Source organism: Odocoileus virginianus, chromosome 34, assembly GCF_023699985.2.
Source record: "Odocoileus virginianus isolate 20LAN1187 ecotype Illinois chromosome 34, Ovbor_1.2, whole genome shotgun sequence".
Classification (NCBI taxonomy): Eukaryota; Metazoa; Chordata; class Mammalia; order Artiodactyla; family Cervidae; genus Odocoileus; species Odocoileus virginianus.
The window spans coordinates 8,115,051-8,137,134 of NC_069707.1; the positions used below are offsets into that span (position 1 = coordinate 8,115,051).

Genomic DNA, 22,084 nt, shown 5'->3' on the forward strand with positions numbered 1-22,084 from the left:
ATTTTAAAATCATTTGGGACCTAAAATCTTAATCTGGAAACACACTAGATCTGTCCTCACAGAGCCCTCCGGTTCATTTTTCACATGGGTGTGGAAGGTGGAAATCACTCAGTTTGCTATTGGCTCATAGCATCACTACATCCCAGTCATTTCCCGGGCTTGGCAGCATTCATGGAAAGAACCCACACCTTTCCATTCTTGCCATGTTATACAGAATACATATTCTCTGAAGCCTTCTAAGAAAATGTTCGTAAACAGCGCCTCTGCTCCAAAAAGTCCCGCACACATTTATGGAGTGAACAAGTACAAATTTAGCAATTTTAATCAATGTCCTTGCAGATGAGTGTAGATATGTATATGCATATATACATATATATATATCTCAAAATTGAGAATTTACAAGTAAAATTTGATACATTTGGTCTAGCGGTGGGTAAGTCCACAGAATAAATCTTAAGTAGGCTACATTTCCTTCGGTGGTGTTTTTAATAATTCAGTTCTACTGCATAGAGAGGGATCCAAAGCTTAAATTTAGCTACTTTGAGAGGAGTCCAGTGAGAAAAAAGAAAGCGGGTGGTGCATGAAGCGAGCTGAGCATGTTGATACTGATCCCTGGAGATACTGAAGCATCTGAACTTTGGGCCTAAAGAGGTTGAAAATCACACCGTGCATCCCTGTAGCTGAGTGTCTGTGCCATCTCTGGGACATGCTGCTGTAAGTAAAACCTGTAGAGAAGCAAAGTTAACAGCAACATTGAAGCCGGTGTGTGGTCCAGGCCGAGACGTAGGACTGAGCTCCAGATTGAAGATGCCTGAAGTGTCCAGTGTCCACTGTGTGGCCTTGCTGATGCCGGGGACAGCAGTGGGGCTTGGACACTGCCTCTTTTCCTGCTGGCAGGCCCTCATTCAAGGTAACGAGGGGGTCGGCAGGGCGAGCTTCCAGCACGATCTTCCTGCGGTTACCACTTCCCCGGGATGGAGACCCCACACTCGTACCAGCCCACATAGTAGTAGGGGGTTCCAAAACCTATGTTGCCAAAGCTGACTGGCTCCTGGCGGTACTGGCGATAGTAGCCTGGAAGGTTAAAAAGAGAGAGAGAAAGAAAATGCATCTGTGACACTGTGATTTATAATAGAAAATGGATATTTGGTTTTCATCCCCACTCCTGGCACAAGGCTCCCCAAACCCTTGGAATTTCCTGAGTGGTAAGAGCAATAACTCTGATGTTGAAGCTGAAACTCCAATGTTTTGGCCACCTGATGCAAAGAGCTGACTCATTTGAAAAGACCCTGATGTTAGGAAAGATTGAAGGCAGGAGGAGAAGGGGACAACAGAGGACGAGATGGTTGGATGGCATCACCGACTCAATGGACATGAGTTTGGGTGGACTCCGGGAGTTGGTGATGGACAGGGAGGCCTGGCGTGCTGTGGTTCATGGGGTCGCAAAGAGTTGGACACGACTTGGTAGCTGAACTGAACTGAATTGAAGAGCAATAAAGGTGTCTGGGAAATATTTCAAAATAAACCTCTTCAACCACACGTGGGCTTATGTTAATGAAGTGGCTTCTGGAAAGCACCTGAGGGTAAGGGCTGGTCACCAGAGGACCAATCATGGGAATATGGGGTGGGGGCTTCCGTGCCACCCCCAACCTCAGGGAGGAGAGAGGAGTAGAGATTGAGTTCAGTCACTCATGGTCAACGCTTTCCTCAACTGCAGCTATGTAACAAAGCCTCCATGGGCTTCCCTGGTGGCTCAGCGGTAAAGAATCCACCTGTAATGCAGGAGACACAGGAGATGTGAGCTCAGGCCCTGGGTTAGGAAGATCCTCTGGAGGAGGGAATGGCAACCCACTCCAGTATTCTTGCCTGGAGAATCCCATGGACAGAGGAGCCTGGCGGGCTACAGTCCATGGGGTAGCAGATTCAAACATGACTGAGTGATTGAGCATGCAAGCAATGAAGCCTCCATAATGTGGGTGGGCCTCAGCCAATCAGTTGAAGGCTGTAGTAGAAAAAGACTAAGTTTCCCCGAGGACAGGGGTATTCTGCCTTCAGACTCGACCTGCAACATCAGCTCTGCCCTGGGTCTCCAGCAGCCTTGTTGGGCTACCCTGTAGATTTTGGACTTGCCAGTTTCCACTACCATATGAGCCAGTTCCTTAAAATAAATCTCATTCTCTACTTCTCTCTCTCTCCTCTTTGTCTCTCTGTCTCTATCTTTCTGCTGTTGGTTCTGATTCTCTGGAGAACCCAGCCTAATATACTTGTTTTATTGGAGTTAATAACATATTACAAATTGTTAACTTTGAGATAAATATACTTATTTCCTCTTACAATGCCATCATGAAATAATTGATACACAATCTCCTGAGACATATCCTGGTTGGTTTGCGTTTATTTTTTCTTTCTCTGTACTCTTGTTCATGCCATTCTCCACCTGGAAGACTCTCTAATCTTTGCATGAATTTTTATGACTCAGCCCAGACTCTGCCTCTTTTGAAAACTTCCCTTGGCAGCCTCAAGTGGCTTGCCTCTCTTGAACTCAGAGACTGACTATAATCTGCACAATTAGCTGATAAACCTGATAATGGGACAGTCATGTGACACAACTTGCCATTGTTTGCACTTTAAGTTGTTTGCTCTGGTTACCTTTCATATATTTATCCTCTCTTTCCAATTCTGACTGTTTCCTGAAAGTAGGGATAAGGTCTTGTATCCCTCTGTATCCCTACCTCTCCGAAGTGAAAGGGAAAGTGTTAGTCACTCATCTGTGTCCAACTTTTTATGACCCCATGGACTGTAGTCCACCAGGCTCTTCTGTCCACAGAATTCTCCAGGCAAGAATGCTGGAGTGGGTTGCCATTCCCTTCTCCAGGGGATCTTCCCAACCCAGGGATTGAACCTAGGTCTCCTGCATTACAGGCAGATGCTTTACTGTCTAAGCCATCTCTCCAAGGCTCACTCCAAATACAGCACATGGTAGGAGTACTTTGTTGATTCCTTATTTTTATGATCAAAAATGCTGCTAACATCCATCTTCAAATGGTAAACCAAAGGCAGAGATAGCGTGAATTTTCTCCTTAGGTTAGCCCTCCTCCCCACCCCACCGCCAGTGTAATAGATCAGGCCTTTGTTCACATTACCTTGAATGTTAGGGAGTGCTTCTATGTAGGACTGAGGCCCTGTTCTTCCATCAAGGTGTGAATCCACAAATTGACAGTGGTCTTCGCCTCTTCCCCAACTGTCCCCAATGCTGTAGAATGTATCTGCAAGAAGGAATTTGATGAGTCAGGGACTGGCCCAAAAATACAGCTGATTTAGAAATTTGCACAAACTGGAAGAATCAACATCAAAAAAATATGTCATTTTCATCATAGGGGACTGGAATGCAAAAGTAGAAAGTCAAGAGATAACTAACAGGCACATTTGGCCTTGGAGTACAAAATGAAACAGGACAAAGACTAACAGCAGTTTTGCCAATAGAACTCACTGGTCATAGCAAACATCTTCTTCCAACAACACAAGAGAAGACTCTATACATGAACATCACCAGATGGTCAATGCCAAAATTAGATTGATTATATTCTTTGCAGTCAAAGGCAGAGAAGCTCTATACAGTCAGCACAAACAAGACTGGGAGCTACTGTGGCTCAGATCATGAACTCTTTATTGCCAAATTCAGACTTAAATTGAAGAAAGTAGGGAAAACCACTAGACAATTCAGGCATGACTGAACTCAAACCCCTTAGGATTATACAGTGGAAGTGACAAATGGATTCAAGGGATTAGATCTGATAGAATGCCTGAAGAACTATGGACAGAGGTTTATGACATTGTACAGGAGGCAGTGATCAAAACCATCCCCAAGAAACAGAAATGCAAAAAGGCAAAACGGCTGTCTGAGGAGGCCTTACAAATAGCTGAGAAAATAGAAGAAGCTAAAGGCAAGGGAGAAAAGGAAACATACACCCATCAGAGTGCAGAATTCCAAAGAATAGCAAAGAGAGATAATAAAGCCTTCCTTTGTGATCAATGCAAAGAAATAGAGGAAAACAATAGAATGGGAAAGACAAGAGTTCTCTTCAAGAAAATTAGAGATACCAAGGGAACATTTCATGCAAAGATGGGCACAGAAAAGGACAGAAATGGTATGGACCTAACAGAGGCAGAAGATATTAAGAAAAGGTGGCAAGAATACATGGAAGAGCTGTACAAAAAAAGATCTTAATTACCCAGATAACCATGATGGTGTGATCACTCAGCTAGAACCAGACATCATGAGGTGCAAAGTCAAGTGGGCCTTAGGAAGCATCAGTACAAACAGACCTAGCGGAGGTGATGGAATTCCAGTTGAGCTATTTCAAACCTTAAAAGATGATGCTGTTAAAGTACTGAATGCAATATGCCAACAAATTTGGAAAACTCAGCAGTGGCCACAGGACTGGAAAAGGTCAGTTTTCATTCCAATCCCAAAGAAAAGCAATGCCAAAGAATGTGCAAACTACCACACAATTGCACTCATCTCAAATGCTAGCAAAATAATTCTCCAAAGTACTTAATAATTCTCCAGTCGAGGCTTCAACAGTGCATGAACCAAGAAATTCCAGATGTTCAAAATGGTTTTAGAAAAGGCAGAGGAACCAGAGATCAAATTTCCAACATCCATTAAATCATAGAAAAAGCAAGAGAATTCCAGAAAAACATCTACTTCTGCTTCATTGACTATGCCAAAGCCTTGGACTGTGTGGATCACAACAAACTGGAAAATTCTTAAAGAGATGGGAATACCAGATTACCATACCTGCCTCCTGAGAAATCTGTATGCAGGTCAAAAAGCAACAGTTAGAACTGAACATGGAACAACAGACTGGTTCCAAATTGGGAAAGGAGTACATCAAGGCTGTATATTGCCACCCTGTTTATTTAACTTATATGCAGAGTACATCATGTGAAATGCCAGGCTGGATGAAGCACAGGCTGGAATCAAGATTAGGAGAAATATCAATAACTTCAGATATGCAGATGACACCACCCTTATGGCAGAAAGCAAAGAGGACTAAGGAGCCTCTTGATGAAAGTGAAAGAGGGGAGTGAAAAGGCTGGCTTAAAACTCAATATTCAGAAAACTAAGATCATGGTATCTTGTCCCATCACTTCATGGCAAATAGATGGGGAAACAGTACTTTCTTGGGCTCCAAAATCACTGAAGATGGTGACTGCACCCATGAAATTAAAAGACACTTACTCCTTGGAAGGAAAGTTATGACCAACCTAGACAGCGCATTAAAAAGCAGAGACATTACTTTGCCAACAAAGTCTGTCTAGTCAAGACTATGGTTTTTCCAGTAGTCATGTATGGATGGGAGAGCTGGACTATAAAGAAAGCTGAGCACCGAAGAATTGATGCTTTTAACTGTGGTGTTGGAGAAGACTCTTGAGAGTCCGTTGGACAGCAAGGAGATCAAATTAGTCAATCCTAAAGGAAACCAGTCCTGAATAGTCATTGGAAGTACTGATGCTGAAGCTGAAGCTCCAATACTTTGGCCACCTGATGCGAAGAACTGACTCATTGGAAAAGATCCTGATGTTGGGAAAGGTTGAAGGCAGGAGGAGAAGGGGACGACAGAAAACGAGATGGTTGGACGGCATCACGGATTCAATGGACATGAGTTTCAGCAAGCTCTGGGGGTTGGTGATGGACAGGGAAGCCTGGTGTGCTGCAGTCCATGGGGTTGCAAAGAGTCAGACACGACCAAGTGACTGAACTGAAGAGGGTGCATTACTTACACTGTGTGTCATACTTTCCATGTTTGAAAGATGGTGATAATGGCACTGATTTCAAAGCATTGTAAGGGTTTATTGAGATCATGTATGCTACATACTTAGCAAGTGTTCCTTAAATGGAAACTACTAATATTATAGGCATTTTCAGCCAATAAATGAGAGACCTTTCTACTCTTTGGTTTAAAAAAAAAGGTGGAAGCTCTGATGGTCAGAGAATATTTTATGAAACCATTATGAAAAGCATGAATATGTGTAAAATTAGTGGGACCTATGTTCGTATGTAACTAGAAGTAGGGCGTGTCTGTAGCAGGAGGTGCTGTCCTTGGTCCTGAACCAGGGCTGCACAGTAGGGCCGGGTTGTTTCTCTCAAGCCTGAGATATCAGACATGCCTGTGTAACCTCTCCCAAGAATTCTGAAGCAGAGGAGGAAAAGGGCAGTGTGGGAGAGAGGGAAAAAAGCAGAGAGAAACAGACACTGGTTGCTGGGAGAGGCATAAACACTGAGAAACTGCTGGAGTGGGGGATGGTTGGGGAGATTTTGACATTATCGAGAAATGATGATCACTAGCAAGAAATAAAAGAACAAAATAACCGACCTATGATGAAATATAAACCAACTGCAGAAAATTTTTTTTTAATGTTAAAAGATTAAAGGTTGTGTGAATTTTGCAATATAAAACAATTATGTGTAGGTGGGTGAGACAAAGCCAGCTGGGTAGAAATGGCATTTTGAAATGTTAGGAGCTCAAAGTACATATGTTATTCTCTGTTTGAATCCCCTACCATGATGAAAACAATGGAATTTTTGTTTGGACACAGAATAAAGAGTGCAGCTCATCTATGTTCCACCATCTACATTTTTTTCTCTGTAAAGTTGTGCCAGAGGCAAAGACCATAGTGTGGACTTGTCCTCAATAATTCCAGCTTACATGCATGCCTACTGTTATAGAATCAACAACAAAGAAAAATGGCCTTTGATTTTCTAATAGTATTCTGGACTTCATTCCTAAAAAGTAGATTTAAGATATATACATATATTCCTGGGTACCAATGTGAAAACAGGTCACTCTAGCATAGAGCCTGCAAAACTGGTTTGCATTTGAGCCAGACTGAGACATGACCAGTCCACACCTCAAATGCATTCTGGTGCACCTGCTATGTCAAGTTAGTATCAGATCAACTAGAAACTTTTCATACCTTCTCATAGCGTGCCATCCCCAAAGACCTACCTTTCAGGTTGTCACTGAGGTAGATCTTATACCGCAGCGAATTGCAAAGAACAACTCCCACAAACTTCCTGTACCAAGTCCGCTTCACATACTGTCGGCCGTGGCAGTCCGTGTAGCCAGGGTCGTGTTTGAAGGCAAACGGGATCCAGATGGGCTCACCACCTGGACAACACAAAGCACATCTTCCAAGTCATGGTGCTTCACTGTGTTTATACCCTTGTACAAAGTACCAGACATGTCGGCTTATTCACTGGGCCTTGCCCTCCTTGCGGGGCTTTTCTGAGCAGTTTTCCCATCTCCTGATGGGTGTGCTCTCTCTTCTCTTCTTTCTTTGTACTGAAGTACAGCTCGGGAGTTCCTCACACCTGAAGATATTTGAACTGTTTGCATATCCATAAAGGATTCTCAGAGTAAGAAAAAACCTTTCAGCCTCAAGGAGCGTAAGCTATGATGACACGTTTGACCTTGGGGGTCATACCATCCTACCTGCCCCCCTCAAAGCCCCTGAGCACAGGTGCCTACTGTTCCTGTCACTCCTAAGACCTGTCCTGAACTTAGGCAACAGGTTTTTCTCTGTTTATTTGAAAAACAAAGTAAACATTTTTGTACTCTTAATCCACTTTGTTATCTTTTCAGCAATTTAAAATATTCAAGGAGGTTAGGAAAACAGTTACCGCTTCATAGGTGGCTGGCTGCCCACAGTGGTTTTATAGCTGTTGTCTGTGCAGTGCTGTACTTAGTCGCTCAGTCGTGTCTGACTCTTTGCAACCCCGTGGACTGTAGCCCGCTAGGCTCCTCTGTCCATGGGGATTCTCCAGGCAAGGATACTGGAGTGGGTGGCCATGCCCTTCTCCAGGGGACCTTCCCAACCCAGGAATCAAACCAGGGTCTCCTGCACTACAGGTGGATTCTTTACCAGCTGAGCTACCAGGGAAGCCCAGCTATGGTCTACTAGGGCCCTATTTAACAATTTCCAGACCGTTCTTTTCCCTAGATTAGGAGAGCAGGTGCAAAGAAACCACAGAAGCTGTCAGAAAATTATGACAATACAAAAACGGTTTGGCATGTCTACTTGTGAGTAACCCTAACAATCTCATGTTCAGTATCCAACTTGGTTATTAGAATGTCAAGATTATCCAGAAGAGAAACTTACCTGGTGGCCTCACGACAAGAAGAGGATTATCTGTAGAATGAAAAGGAAACAGCTGATTTCACTATTATGTCATGGAACCACATAACTATGGAAATTTTTTGTAACTGAAAGGGCTAACCAAGTTGAATAGATAAAGAAAAGTGTAAAATTCATTTGGCATATACCAATACTTTAAAAGTTTTATATCACAGTCTCAGAAGTTACATTTATATCCTTCTACTCTCCAATTTCAGCCCTCAGTTTCTTGATAACTATTTAGATTTGAATTATTTGGGTTTTTTTTTTTCTATAGACCTTTATCATGTTAATTCCGATAGTTGCCAAAAGACCATGTTATTTTTAGGAAATGCAGCCATGAACATAGACACATTATTGTAGCAAATTAACCACTGATAAAGGTTTCCTTGTACTCTTCCTTAATTACTAATGAGAAACACACTTCTTAGATGAAACAGGTAAAAACACCAATTTTGAAGTCCTTTGCCAACAGTTCCAGTATAAAGCATATTCTCAAAAAAGACTTTTTCCATATATTTTGATTTAGTAGATTTAAATCACTGCATTTAAAAATATCTTCCAACAGCAAATGTTCTGGGATCAAGCTACATGTAGGGAATGATCTAACCAAATGGAAGCAAGAGCCACACTAGTGTGCAGCTGACACTGCTGGGCTTCTCGAGGTCTTTGTCTTGGGACCATGGGCACCAACTCTCCCACCTGGCTTCCTGTACAGAGAGGCTGCCAACCCAGGAACTGCCACCGTGAACCAGTTGTGTGTACTGCCTCAGACCATGACCACCCGACACTGTGTGTACTGCCTCAGACCATGACCACCCACCATGGGACACTGTGTGTACTGCCTCAGACCATGACCACCCACCACGGGACACTGTGTGTACTGCCTCAGACCATGACCACCCACCACGGGACACTGTGTGTACTGCCTCAGACCATCACCACCCGACACTGTGTGTACTGCCTCAGACCATGACCACCCACCACGGGACACTGTGTGTACTGCCTCAGACCATGACCACCCACCACGGGACACTGTGTGTACTGCCTCAGACCATCACCACCCACCACAGGACACTGTGTGTACTGCCTCAGACCATGACCACCCGACACTGTGTGTACTGCCTCAGACCATCACCACCCACCACGGGACACTGTGTACTGCCTCAGACCATGACCACCCAACACTGTGTATACTGCCTCAGATCATGACCACCCAACACTGTGTGTACTGCCTCAGACCATGACCACCCACCACGGGACACTGTGTGTACTGCCTCAGACCATCACCACCCGACACTGTGTGTACTGCCTCAGACCATGACCACCCACCACGGGACACTGTGTGTACTGCCTCAGACCATGACCACCCACCACGGGACACTGTGTGTACTGCCTCAGACCATCACCACCCACCACAGGACACTGTGTGTACTGCCTCAGACCATGACCACCCGACACTGTGTGTACTGCCTCAGACCATCACCACCCACCACGGGACACTGTGTACTGCCTCAGACCATGACCACCCAACACTGTGTATACTGCCTCAGATCATGACCACCCAACACTGTGTGTACTGCCTCAGACCATGACCACCCACCACGGGACACTGTGTGTACTGCCTCAGACCATCACCACCCAACACTGTGTATACTGCCTCAGACCATGACCACCCAACACTGTGTATATTGCCTCAGACCATGACCACCCACCATGGGACACTGTGTATACTGCCTCAGACCATGACCACCCACCACAGGACACTGTGTGTACTGCCTCAGACCATGACCATGGGACACTGTGTGTACTGCCTCAGACCATCACCACCCACCACGGGACACTGTGTGTACTGCCTCAGACCATCACCACCCACCACGGGACACTGTGTGTACTGCCTCAGACCATCACCACCCACCATGGGACACTGTGTGTACTGCCTCAGACCATCACCACCCACCACGGGACACTGTGTGTACCTCCTCAGACCATCACCACCCACCACGGGACACTGTGTGTACTGCCTCAGACCATGACCACCCGACACGGTGTGTACTGCCTCAGACCATGACCTCCCACCATGGGACACTGTGTGTACTGCCTCAGACCATGACCACCCACCACGGGACACTGTGTGTACTGCCTCAGACTATGACCACCCAACACTGTGTATACGGCCTTAGACCATGACCACCCACCATGGGACACTGTGTGTACTGCCTCAGACCATGACCACCCACCACGGGACACTGTGTGTACCTCCTCAGACCATCACCACCCAACACTGTGTACTGCCTCACACCATGACCACCCACCACAGGACACTGTGTGTACTGCCTCAGACCATCACCACCCACCACGGGACACTGTGTGTACCTCCTCAGACCATGACCACCCACCACGGGACACTGTGTGTACTGCCTCACACCATGACCACCCACCACGGGACACTGTGTGTACTGCCTCACACCATCACCACCCAACACTGTGTATACTGCCTCAGACCATGACCACCCACCACTGTGTATACTGCCTCAGACCATGACCACCCACCACTGTGTGTACTGCCTCAGACCATGACCACCCAACACTGTGTATACTGCCTTAGACCATGACCTCCCACCACGGGACACTGTGTGTACTGCCTCAGACCATGACCACCCACCACGGGACACTGTGTGTACTGCCTCAGACCATCACCATCCAACACTGTGTACTGTCTCACACCACGACCACCCACCACGGGACACTGTGTGTACCTCCTCAGACCATCACCACCCAATACTGTGTACTGCCTCACACTATGGCCACCCACCACGGGACACTGTGTGTACTGCCTCAGACCATCACCATCCAACACTGTGTATACTGCCTCAGACCATGACCACCCACCACGGGACACTGTGTGTACCTCCTCAGACCATCACCACCCAACACTGTGTACTGCCTCACACCATGACCACCCACCACAGGACACTGTGTGTACTGCCTCAGACCATCACCACCCACCACGGGACACTGTGTGTACTGCCTCAGACCATGATCACCCAACACTGTGTATACTGCCTCAGACCATGACCACCCACCACGGGACACTGTGTGTACTGCCTCAGACCATCACCACCCAACACTGTGTATACTGCCTCAGACCATGACCACCCACCACCGGACACTGTGTGTACTGCCTCAGACCATGACCACCCAACACTGTGTATACTGTCTCACACCATGACCACCCACCATGGGACACTGTGTGTACTGCCTCAGACCATCACCACCCACCACGGGACACTGTGTGTACTGCCTCAGACCATCACCATGGGACACTGTGTGTACTGCTTCAGACCACGACTGTGGAACACTTCACCGAAGGTTCTGAGAGCTCTGCACACCAGCAACCCAAAGTAGGGACATCTTCTGAGTGACACTGCTTGCAGGATGGATAGCATTTTAATTAAACCCTCCATATTAAGTAGAGATATCTTTGTCTCCTAGGAAAGGAAGCATCCTAGAGATCTGACTGATTGAAAGAAGCAACTGCCCCTCAGATCACATGACATGTGTGCCCTTCGGCTGCTTGCAACAACAATAAAGAAATTACCTCTGCAACTAGATGGATTCAAAGTTATCTTTCCCACATGGCTAAAAACTAGATTTTCTTCCCTTTTCATTGGAATTTGCTCTTTTCACTTTTCAAGCAGTTCCAGTGAAGACTACTTTTATTATCCAAGTTTTAACTTAGCAGAAAGAAAATCATGTTTATCTTATAAAGTGACATCCAATAAGAACTGACTAAACAGAAGTTTGCTTCTTCAGTTTTCTATTATAGGCCTGATTTCAAATTATTTGTTTTTCAGAACATGAAAAAAAAAGAGCATGACGTCACCCATACCTGATTCTGTAACAAATGAGACTGAAGAGCTGACAGGTCCATAGCCGTGAGGATTTTTGGCTTGAACTCTAAAATAATACCTGAAATCCGAAGAAAACATATTTTGAAAAAGAACCTTGCTTAATTTTTGTGTAATGAGACAGCCAAACTACTGAGCACTCACTCTGTTCTAGGGTTTGAGTCTTATCTTTTCACAAATGCATACACCATCGCTATTTCTTCATGTTATTTCTAAACTTTCTCATTTTCAAATAACTTTTCAGGACAGCATAATGAACAGCATAGACATGTTCCCACTAGGAACGGAGGGGCGTACTAGGCAAACAGGTCACTTGGACTGTGTGTGTTATTTAGAGCATCAAGGGTTCGACCGCCCCATGCAGGCCACGCTCTGCAGGCCTGCCGTTGGATGGTATGGTCCGCTTTCGTCTCATCTTGAGTTCTACCAGCAAGAAGGAGAAGCTAGAGCAGGAAGAAATGCTTACCGAGCAGAATTCCAGTTCTAGCCTAAGTCTCATCCCTGGACTTTGTGTATAAAAGCAGGATGTCTGACGGATTGATGATGATGCAACCTGCTGTTGGCAGGGAGAGGCTGAGCCCGTCCAGAGGCTGGCCTCCTCGGGGAACTAACATGACAGCAATGTTCTGGGCACAGGACAGTGCTACGCTTGGCTCTGGAGCCTTGAAATCACCAAGTCTCCAGCCTCTGTGCCTCAAGGAAAGAGAAGCGAGTCCAGGAAGGGGAAGCGGAAAAGGCCTGCAGAGGCTCTGCTGGGGAGTAATCTTTGTCTTGGAACAGAGAATGTGCTAGAAAAAGCACATGGTCTGAATCAGCCTGTTCATCCACAAGGAGATAAGCCAGTTCGGTCAGGAGTCCAAGAGCATCTTTCTTTGGACTCTCGTGAGCTACAGGACCAAAAGCAGTGATGAGAAAATACTGGAAGCCAACACAGTTGAGACCTACTCTACCTATGATTAATCTTTATGTTGTCCTCCCCCCTGGAATCCTAGGTATTATCTGTGCCCTCTTAGTCCTTAACTGGGGCTTCCCTGGTGGCTAAGATCATAAAGAATCTGCCTGCAATGCGGGAGACCTGGGTTCGATTCCTGAGTCGGGAAGATTCCCCTGGAGAAGGAAATGACAACCTACTCCAGTGTTCTTGCCTGGAGAATCCCATGGACAGAGGAGCCTGGCAGGCTATAGTCCATGGGGTTGCAAAGAATCAGATATGACTGAGCAACTATTACATACAGTCGCTAACTGCTTCCAGGTAAAGAAAGAGGGTTAAAAAAAAAAATTGGGCAGGGGAGTGTGTCCACCACCTCAGAGAGTTCAGAAGGGGCCTTGGCTTCTGGGCAATAGGAGCTACACTTCAGTGTTACAAGACCCTATGTTTAAATCAGACACACAGATCACATTCACTAATTAAGATGCACTAAAGTTTTAAAAGGAAAACTATTTACACCCAGAGAGCAAAGGCGCATGTCTGTTGCACCTCTGCCCTGGCGCCGAGCCTGCTGAGCATCTGAGCTGAGGTCCCCAGGGGAGCCTCTGGCCTCACAGTTAACGCGGAGGTATTTGACTTTGGGTTTGATTGAACAGAGAGCAAAGAAAAAGTCCATTTGGTAAAATCAAGTCTTCTCTTAAGCTTTTCAAGAAAGTATATTCACATCTCATTTAGGACAGAATCCTTTTTAAAATTTCATTAAACAAACAAACAAAAAATTTCGTTAAAAAAAAAAAGATATGCACAATTAAGAACATATGAGCTCCCAAATCTCAATTCTCTCAGCACTTTGTGTGTTCTCAATTGTGCATACTTCTAACTCAGCAGGCGTGGAGTTATTTAAGGCAAACTCCGCTGGCAGTTCAAACAGGGGGTTTGGCCTACATCAATGATAACAGTCAAACTTTACAGACGCCTTTTCCTTAAAAAAAAGAAATCGAAACCTAGGGCGTGATACTGATATTCAGAGGCTACCGGGGACATTTATTTCTGCTGCATGTTTCTCAGGCCATCCCTGGAAGCAAGAGGGAAGCACCCTGTGCGGAAGAGGAGACGGCAGAGGGGTGATCCACTGGCTGGAAGAGCCTACTCCAGTTTCTTAGTTGTATCCATTCTGTTTTACCCTGAAACCTAAGTATTCTCCAAATCGACCCTCCTGTCCACGCAGTGACTCCATTCCTCCACAGAGCCCATGTGGCCCAATTCTAAAGATTTATTTCCATTTGAACTCCACCTACTGTGTCAAAGTAAGTTTAAATATGCTGAGCTACAATTCCAGAAAAATAAATGACCCAATCAAAAAATGGGCCAAAGAACTAAACAGACATTTCTCCAAAGAAGACATACAGATGGCTAACAAACACATGAAAAGATGCTCAACATCACTCATTATCAGAGAAATGCAAATCAAAACCACAATGAGGTACCATTACACGCCAGTCAGGATGGCTGCTATCCAAAAGTCTACAAGCAATAAATGCTGGAGAGGGTGTGGAGAAAAGGGAACCCTCTTACACTGGTGGTGGGAATGCAAACTAGTACAGCCGCTATGGAGAACAGTGTGGAGATTTCTTAAAAAGCTGGAAATAGAACTGCCATATGACCCAGCAATACCACTTCTGGGCATACACACCAAGGAAACCAGATCTGAAAGAGACATGTGCACCCCAATGTTCATCGCAGCACTGTTTATAATAGCCAGGACATGGAAGCAACCTAGATGCCCATCAGCAGACGAATGGATGAGGAAGCTGTGGTACATATACACCATGGAATATTACTCAGCCGTTAAAAAGAATTCATTTGAGTCAGTTCTAATGAGATGGATGAAACTGGAGCCCATCATACAGAGTGAAGTAAGCCAGAAAGATAAAGACCATTACAGCATACTAGCACATATATATGGAATTTAGAAAGATGGTAACGATAACCCTATATGAAAAACAGAAAAAGAGACACAGATGTACAGAACAGAATTTTGGACTCTGTGGGAGAAGGCGAGGGTGGGATGTTTTGAGAGAACAGCATCGAAACATGTATATTACCTATGATGAAACAGACCACCAGCCCAGGTTGGATGCATAAGACAAGTGCTTGGGCCTGGTGCACTGGGAAGACCCAGAGGGATCGGGTAGAGAGGGAGGGGGGAGGGGGGATCGGGATGGGGAATACATGTAAATCCATGGCTGATTCATGTCAATGTATGACAAAACCCACTTCAATATTGTAAAGTAATTAGCCTCCAACAAATTTAAAAAAATGTTTATTATAAAAAATAAATAAATAAATATGCTGAGCTGAAAAACAATACAGAATTATAAAAAAAGTAAAATTTTGAAAACCACATTTAATTTTTTTCTACAGACTAAAATATATATTCCATACCCTGAAGTATCTTTGTGTCACCTAAGTAACAAGAGCATCCCACGCCTTGTCTTATACAAGCTACTGGCACCTTCTTTTGAATAGGTTCCATGGTGACAGATTTTTATACTTTAGGCTTCCCGGGTGGCGCTAGGGGTAAAGAAACTGCCTGCCAATGCAGGAGACACAAGAGACGTGGGTTTGATCCATGGGTTGGGAAGATCCTCTGGAGGAGGGCATGGCAACCCACTCCAGTAATCTTGCCAGGAGAATCCCATGGAAAAGTTGCCTGGAGGGCTACAGTCCCTGGGGTCACAAAGAGTTGGATGCAACTGAAGTGACTTAGCACGCACGCAGGCACGGAGGGGTCTGAAGGAAGTCCTCGTAGGAGGAAGCCAGCAAGCACTCTCCCTCCAAAGGATGACAGACCGGAAGGCCACGCGTGGGGAGAAGCCCCAGTGGCCGCTGCCGCTCCTAGTCCATCTCCCAGGGACCCCAGCATGGGTGGACGCAGGACACAAGCCTCAGGGGACCCTGGGGCCCATCTGCCACCGGCTGCTCCAGCTGCCAGCCCCCTCTCTCCTCCGTCCCCCCAGCCACATCGGCCTCCTGCTCTTGTTCAAACGCACCAGCTTCCCAATACCCTTCCTGCCTCAAGCAACTTGACAGCTCACTTACCTTCTCCAGGTCAAATGCTGCGTATCTTCCTCACCTGAATGCCCCTTCCTTACCCCCAAGCTCAGGGAAAAAAGCCCCCTATTACACACTCACAGCACAGGGTACTTCTTCCTCAGGATGCTGGTCGGGAAAAGTCCATATCTACGTGTTTATAAACTGTCAGTCTCTGTCAGACTGTGAGTGCCATGAGGGGCCATGGCGTGTTGTAAGCCCCTCCCCGACCCCTCCGGCTCTTCCCTCTTTGGATCTCGGGGCCTGGCCCTGAGCACTCAGGAAGCTCTCACTGAGTGAGCTGTGGACACTCATTCATGCCTTTTGGAAGAATGAATAAACCATCCCACATAACCATCCCCTAACAGTACTCAAGACTCAACATCAGTTTGGTACCAAAAGTTGTCACAAGAAAACTGGGCTGTGGGGGCAAGGGGCAGCAGGGGTCCGGGATTTACAAGTAGCCAGGAGGCCAGATTTCTCTAAGGCCTCTTTCAGCTGCTCCTGAGGCTGTGCTGTAAAAACATTCACTCTGAACACAATTTAAAAAAAAAAATGGGATGCTGACTTTGTTTTCTTTAGTTTTGTTCTTGGTTTAATGAGTCAACTTTTCATTACTATCAGGGAAGAGCTAAGAAAAGGGCTTTCTCAATTTCCTGATTTTTTAATTTGCTGAATCCTGAAATTTGTAATAGTTTATGAAAGCTCAGTTCAAGCGAGCCCAGGGCATTAACAGGCCCTGAGCAAAGTTCTCCGCTAGTTCAGAAGTCTCTCGGTGCCCAAGGCTATTGTCCAGTTTCTATCCCTTTCAACAGTTCTGCTTAAGGTTCAACATTTCTGTTTAAGGAGAGCATTTTGTTCCAATCTCCTCTGTGTTCCTCTGATTGTATAAAAAAAAAAAAAAAAAAATGGGAGACCTCGGGCCCAAATCACATCATTCGGAACACTTTGCTGTGGAAATATGGTGGCTGGACCTGAGATGGTGTGCTGGAGCCACACTACAGGCTTCAGAGAGCCGATCGTTAAATATCAGCAATTCTGCAGGCCCAGCCTAGCTTGAAATTGGCAAATACCATAAAGCAGCTGTTACTTTTTTTTCCCCAGACAGCCAGTTTACGAGCACACCACAGCACGACCACTGTGTCCTTGGTGTTCTGCCCACGTTCACCCACCAAGGATGGAAGCTTTGCTGATGGTTGTTACCAGCAAGACCAGAGAATATAAAATAGGAAATGCACACACACACTGTTTGTACCCTTGAGACAAGTTCTGCACATTTCACACTGAGGGCTAAAAACTCACTCCCAGATGACCCTCTGGCTGCCAACCCACTTCTCCATGTAGGAAGCCATGCATCTTATAGCTGATATTAACATGTAAAATACATCTTTCTTGAAGGATGTGAACTTATACATCATAGAGCTTGAGTACCAGCTATTAAAATGTTTAGCCAGTTCATACAACTCAACAACAACAATAAAACAAACAACCCACTTGAAAAATGGGCAGAGAACCTAAATAGACATTTATCCACAAAAGAAATACACAAGGCCAACAGGCACATGAAAAGATGCTCAACATCACTAGCTATTCAGTTCAGTTCAGTTCAGTTCAGTCGCTCAGTCATGTCCGACTCTTTGAGACCCCATGAATCGCAGCACTAGCTATTAGAGAAATGCAAATCAAAACTACAACGAGGTACCCCCTCATACCAGTCAGAACAGCCATCACCAAAAAGTCTACAAATAACAAATGCTGGAAAGGGTGTGGAGAAAACAGAACCCTCCCACACCTCTGGTAGAAATAGATAAGCTGGTGCAGCCACTACGGAAAACAACATGGAGGTTTCTCAAAAAACTAAAAATAGAATTACAGTGAGATCTAGCAATCCCACTCCTGGGCATATAATGTAGCTTTATGTTCATAGGAGCACTATTTACAATAGCAAAGACATGGAGACAACCTAAATATCCATCAACAGAGGAACAGATAAAGAAGATATGGTACACATATACAGTGGAATACTGGGAATATAACTCAGCCATAAAAAAAGAATGAAACAATGCCATCTGGAGCAACATGGATGGCACTAAAAATTATCGTACTAAGTGAAGTAAGCCAGAAAGAGAAAGATAAACACCACATGATATCACTTATACACAGAAATTAAAATATGATACAAATGAACCTAGCTACAAAATAAAAACAGACTCTCAGACTCAGAGACCCAGACCTGTGGTTAACAAGGGTGGGGGAGGCATGGAGTGGGAGGCTGGAGTTAGCAGGTGTAAACTATTACATATAGAGTGAATAAACAAGAAAGTCCTACTGTATAGCAAAAGAACTATATTCAATATCCTGTGATAAAGCACAATTGAAGAGAATATAAAAAAGAATGTGTGTGTGTATGTATATATGTGTGTGTGTGTGTATATAACGGAATCACTTTTTGGTACAGCAGAAATTAACAAACATTGTAAATCAACTATACTTCAATAAAAAATGCTTCTCAATTGCTGCTCCACTAATGTCACATACGAAGCTTGTGCTGCATAAAGTCACCATGTTGGTGACTGCAAATAGATGGATTCCCTTTCAACACACAGAACAATCTTTCCTTTCCCAACTGTAGGCAGTTTCGGTCTCTGGAAAACAGGGAACAAAATATAAACACAATCACCTAACAATCACAAAGCAGATAGTCCTTTCTCCGAAGAAAAGAACATGACACATGGTAAGTATTCACTTACAGTCTACGAGAAACAACTGAGAATTCAAAAGAAACCGTAAGAACACTTTTAGTCAGTCCTTTCCTTTTCAACCTAAGGATATCCGTGACCACGCACACAGGTCTCATTTCCTGTGTATAAATGATGGACGCATCATACCTTGTGTTGGGCTTCAGGTTCTCAATGGGCAGGTGAGTTACTGATGAAGCCTGGGTGGACCACTTGTTCCTGATGAAGTCTTCATAGGATGCACTGTAAACCAAGTAACCTACAGGAGGAAAGAAGGCGGAACCCAGTGAGCGTCAAGGAAGCACATCACCCCAGAGGCATAACTCAGGGGAGGGTGGAAGGAGCCGTGGGGTGGGGGCAGCTCTGTGGGAGAAGTCTAGGAGGGGAGCAAGCAGTGTGTCGGGTCGGGAGCGGGCAGAACGCTGGTGCCCACTGCCGATACCAGATGCAGGTTAACGGGCAGAGACACTTCCTGACGACTAGCCGGTCCCCTACTTTTCTTCCTTCTCCTGATCTCCCACAGTCCCGGGCTTCCTCATCTCCTCGGAACGAATCACATCTAACCATGAACGCACAGCAAAAGGAAAGAGCAGTGACCTCCACACAAGTGTTTGAGAAGTTCCTGGTAGAGGCATATACAATTGTCCTTCACCATCTCTGATGGTGAGTGCTGTGTCTTGTGATTCAAAGATCCCAAACTCCATAGGTCTCTCACCTCTTGTTACAGACGCTCCTGTGGTGTGTAGTTGTTGAAGCTCTCTGCCTGCCCTCGACCATGACGTCCAGTGACAACAGCCAGGCAGTTCTGCCTTCTCTGCTGTTAATGGAGCTCAGCAGAGGGACTCTGGACCCTGACACCTGCCCCGCCTGCCAGGCCGCCCCGGACAGCTGAGTGACAGTCCTGTCGCAGCGTCACACATCCTTTATGCTGGTCTTAAGGAAATATTTCTCAAGTACTTCCTCTGCACCCAACATAACGCCAAATACTTTGGATTGGGTTTTACTTTGATGAATTCTCCTGACCTTAGGTTTCTCTGTCTGTCTCCATTCTGACATAGGAGGAAACTGATTCTTAGAGGTCAAATATCTGGTCCAAGTTCATATCTGTTAATTCAACAAATATGTATTGTGTGCTTACTGTATATTCATTCAACCAATATTCATTGTGTGCCTCCTGCAAGTCAGTGCTACTGTATACTACGTGCTAGAGATTAAATGATCATTCGTTTTACTGAAAACTCCAGGAGCAGCAAGGGAGACAGACAAATAGGATTATACTGCTTATTTATACAGCCTGATGAGGGCTGTGTGTTGGGGCGTGGGGGTGGGGAGAGCTGGGCACAGACAGCTTTCCCAGGACCACGAAATCGGGCTGATGATAACTAAAGGATGCTGCTGCTAAGTCACTTCAGTCATGTCCGACTCCATGCAACCCCATAGACAGCAGCCCACCAGGCTCCCCTGTCCCTGGGATTCTCCAGGCAAGAACACTGGAGTGGGCTGCCATTTCCTTCTCCAATGCATGAAAGTGAAGAGTGAAAGTGAAGTTGCTCAGTCGTGTCTGACTCTGTGTGACCCCATGGACTGCAGCCCACCAGGCTCCTCCGTCCATGGGATTTTCCAGTCAAGAGAACTGGAGTGGGGTGTCATTGCCTTCTCCGAACTAAACGATAGGAAGCAGTTAAGATGCATGGTGGGAGGCAGGGAGAACTCCAGGTGGAGGGAACACCTGGGCAAAGATGCAGGCGAGGGAAAAACCAGGAGGCAGGAGGGCCTCAAAGTGGCAGGTGAGGGGAAGGGCGACATGAAACGAAGCTAAAAAAAGCATCAAACAACAACAACAAAAATGCAAGGCCCTTTGGTTATGAAGGCGTTTGCTTTTCATTCCAGAAGAAAAGGAAGACATTCAAGGGGCGACACAAGAAGACTGTCTTCTGTGTATCTCTCTGGTGCCGAGCGGAGGACCAGACAGGTGTGGTATATGGAGGGGATGCTCTAGCAGGACAGTTGTGACAATATCCAGGTGAGTGGTCACAACAGCTCAGGTGCCGGGGTGGTTAATGGAGAGCAGTGGATGCGTGCAGGAGAAATCTGAAAGGAAATGGTGATGGGATTGAGTGATGAACTGAATACGGAGGGGAAACAAAGGAGATTGGAAGATGACTCCAAAGCTTCAGGGTTGCAAGAATGGACGGAGAGTGAGACAGAAAACCCAGATGAGCAGGTGTGTGTCTGGATCATGAGTCTGATTCTGGATAGGCGGAATCTGAGAAGCTTTGGAGACATGACGGATGATAATGTCAAGTGGCCGTGATTTTTCAGTTTGAGGCTCAGAGGCGAGCATGCTGGGTCCTGACCTACAAACCAATGACTCACCACCAAGAGGCACTGAAACCATGTGCATCGGAACTTCCGTGGTGGTCCAGCGGTCAGGACCCTGTCTGCCATTGCAGGGGACACAGATTCAATGCCTGGTCCAGGAAGACCCCACATTCGGAGGGGCAACGAGGCCCAGGCACCACAACTACCAAGCCTGTACTCTAGAGCCCTCAGGCCGCAGCTGCTGAAGCCCATGTGCCCCACATCCTCTGCTCGGCAGCCAGCCGCTGCGATGCGAAGCCCACACACAGCAACCAGACAGCAGCCCCCGCTCACCACAGCTAGAGAAAGCCTGAGTGCAGCAATGAAGACCCAGCGCAGCCAAAAATAAACAAATAAAAATTTCAAATGCTTGTAAATATATATATACATTTTAAAAAGACATGTGTGTGGGTAAAATCTTTCAGCTGAAGCTGAAGCTTTTCTTCTTACTCTATGTTTTCTTTCTCCAGGGTCTTCATTGCTGCACTCAGACTTTCTCTAGCTGTGGTGAGCAGGAGGCTACTGTCTAGCTGGACTGGACTGAAGGACTGATGCTGAAGCTGAAACTCCAATACTTTGGCCACATGATGGGAAGAACTGACTCATTTGAAAAGACCCTGATGCTGGGAAAGATTGAAAGCAGGAGGAGAAGGGGATGACAGAGGATGAGATGGTTGGATGGCATCACCGACTCAATGGACATGAGTTTGAGTAAGCTCCAGGAGTTGGTGATGGACAGAGAGGTTGGCATGCTGCAGTCCATGGGGTCACAAAGAGTCGGCCACGACTGAGCGACTGAACTGAACTGAACTGAACTGAAGGAGAAAAGCGACTGAGGACCATGCCTTAAGCAATTCCAATCTTTAATGTTG

At 45.8% G+C, this 22,084-nt stretch overlaps 1 protein-coding gene across 1 annotated transcript in view; it reads right to left on the reverse strand.

Annotated features, from left to right (window-relative positions):
- Positions 1 to 287: 287 nt before the first annotated feature.
- Positions 288 to 22,084, reverse strand: part of FNDC1 (fibronectin type III domain containing 1) — a 113,305-nt gene continuing 91,508 nt past the window's right edge. The window contains exons 18-23 of the mRNA XM_070461325.1: positions 19,002 to 19,110; positions 12,074 to 12,153; positions 8,167 to 8,196; positions 7,014 to 7,175; positions 3,144 to 3,266; positions 288 to 1,074 (exon numbers count right to left, since the gene is read on the reverse strand). Coding sequence (XP_070317426.1) covers positions 959 to 1,074; positions 3,144 to 3,266; positions 7,014 to 7,175; positions 8,167 to 8,196; positions 12,074 to 12,153; positions 19,002 to 19,110 — 620 coding nt within the window. The 3' untranslated portion in view covers positions 288 to 958. The remainder of the gene's footprint in view (positions 1,075 to 3,143; positions 3,267 to 7,013; positions 7,176 to 8,166; positions 8,197 to 12,073; positions 12,154 to 19,001; positions 19,111 to 22,084) is intronic.